Genomic DNA, 727 nt, shown 5'->3' on the forward strand with positions numbered 1-727 from the left:
TTATTTTTTTAAACTTCTGCTTTTATCTGATTTACCTTGTGTTGAATCTCTCTCTCTCTCACACACACACACACACACACACACACACACACACACACACACACACACACACACACACACACACACACACACACACACACACACACACACACACACACACACACACACACACACAGTTTAGTATTCTTTAGACACCAATCTCAACCTCACAGCACGTCTACGTTTTGTCTTAATGTGAATAATAAAATATTCAGAAAACTAAATCTGTGAATTTTAAAATGACTAAACACACATGAAAAATAGCTTTCAGGTGCCGTTAGGGACCGGTGGATTAGGTTTGGTTTTTAATTAATAACTATATTCTTTCTCGTGTGACATGCAAGTAACATTAAAACACACAGACTGACAAACTGGCAGAATTAGTGCAACAAACGAGGGGGCCGGAGTTGAGGAGGTGGCTGTCAGTCAGTTGAACGCGGCCCTCCTCTCCATGAAGGCTGCACGTCGCTGCTTCTGCTCCTCGGCTTCTCTCTTCTTGGCCTCCTGCTCCTCACGGATCTCGGCCTCGAAGCGGCTGGACTGAGAGATGGCCTCCACCTGTCGGGAAGGAAGGCAATCAGCACAGAGCAGCGACAGCGGCTGAGGAGGAGGAAGTAGCTGCATTCAGCAGTTCTCACGCTGTGGAGGGAGAGCAGCGAGAGGCACAGAGGAGAACGACAGCCACTCT

The 727-nt window shown here is 47.2% G+C and overlaps 1 protein-coding gene across 1 annotated transcript in view; it reads right to left on the reverse strand.

The window, feature by feature from the left end:
- Positions 1-727, reverse strand: part of efhd2 (EF-hand domain family, member D2) — a 5,229-nt gene continuing 4,502 nt past the window's right edge. The window contains exon 4 of the mRNA XM_076045867.1: positions 1-597. Within this exon, the coding sequence (XP_075901982.1) occupies positions 466-597 (132 nt within the window). The 3' untranslated portion in view covers positions 1-465. The remainder of the gene's footprint in view (positions 598-727) is intronic.

This window comes from Nelusetta ayraudi, unplaced genomic scaffold, assembly GCF_046127955.1.
Source record: "Nelusetta ayraudi isolate G7.1 ecotype Tasmania unplaced genomic scaffold, CSIRO-AGI_Nayr_v1 ptg000088l, whole genome shotgun sequence".
NCBI classification, from domain to species: domain Eukaryota; kingdom Metazoa; phylum Chordata; class Actinopteri; order Tetraodontiformes; family Monacanthidae; genus Nelusetta; species Nelusetta ayraudi.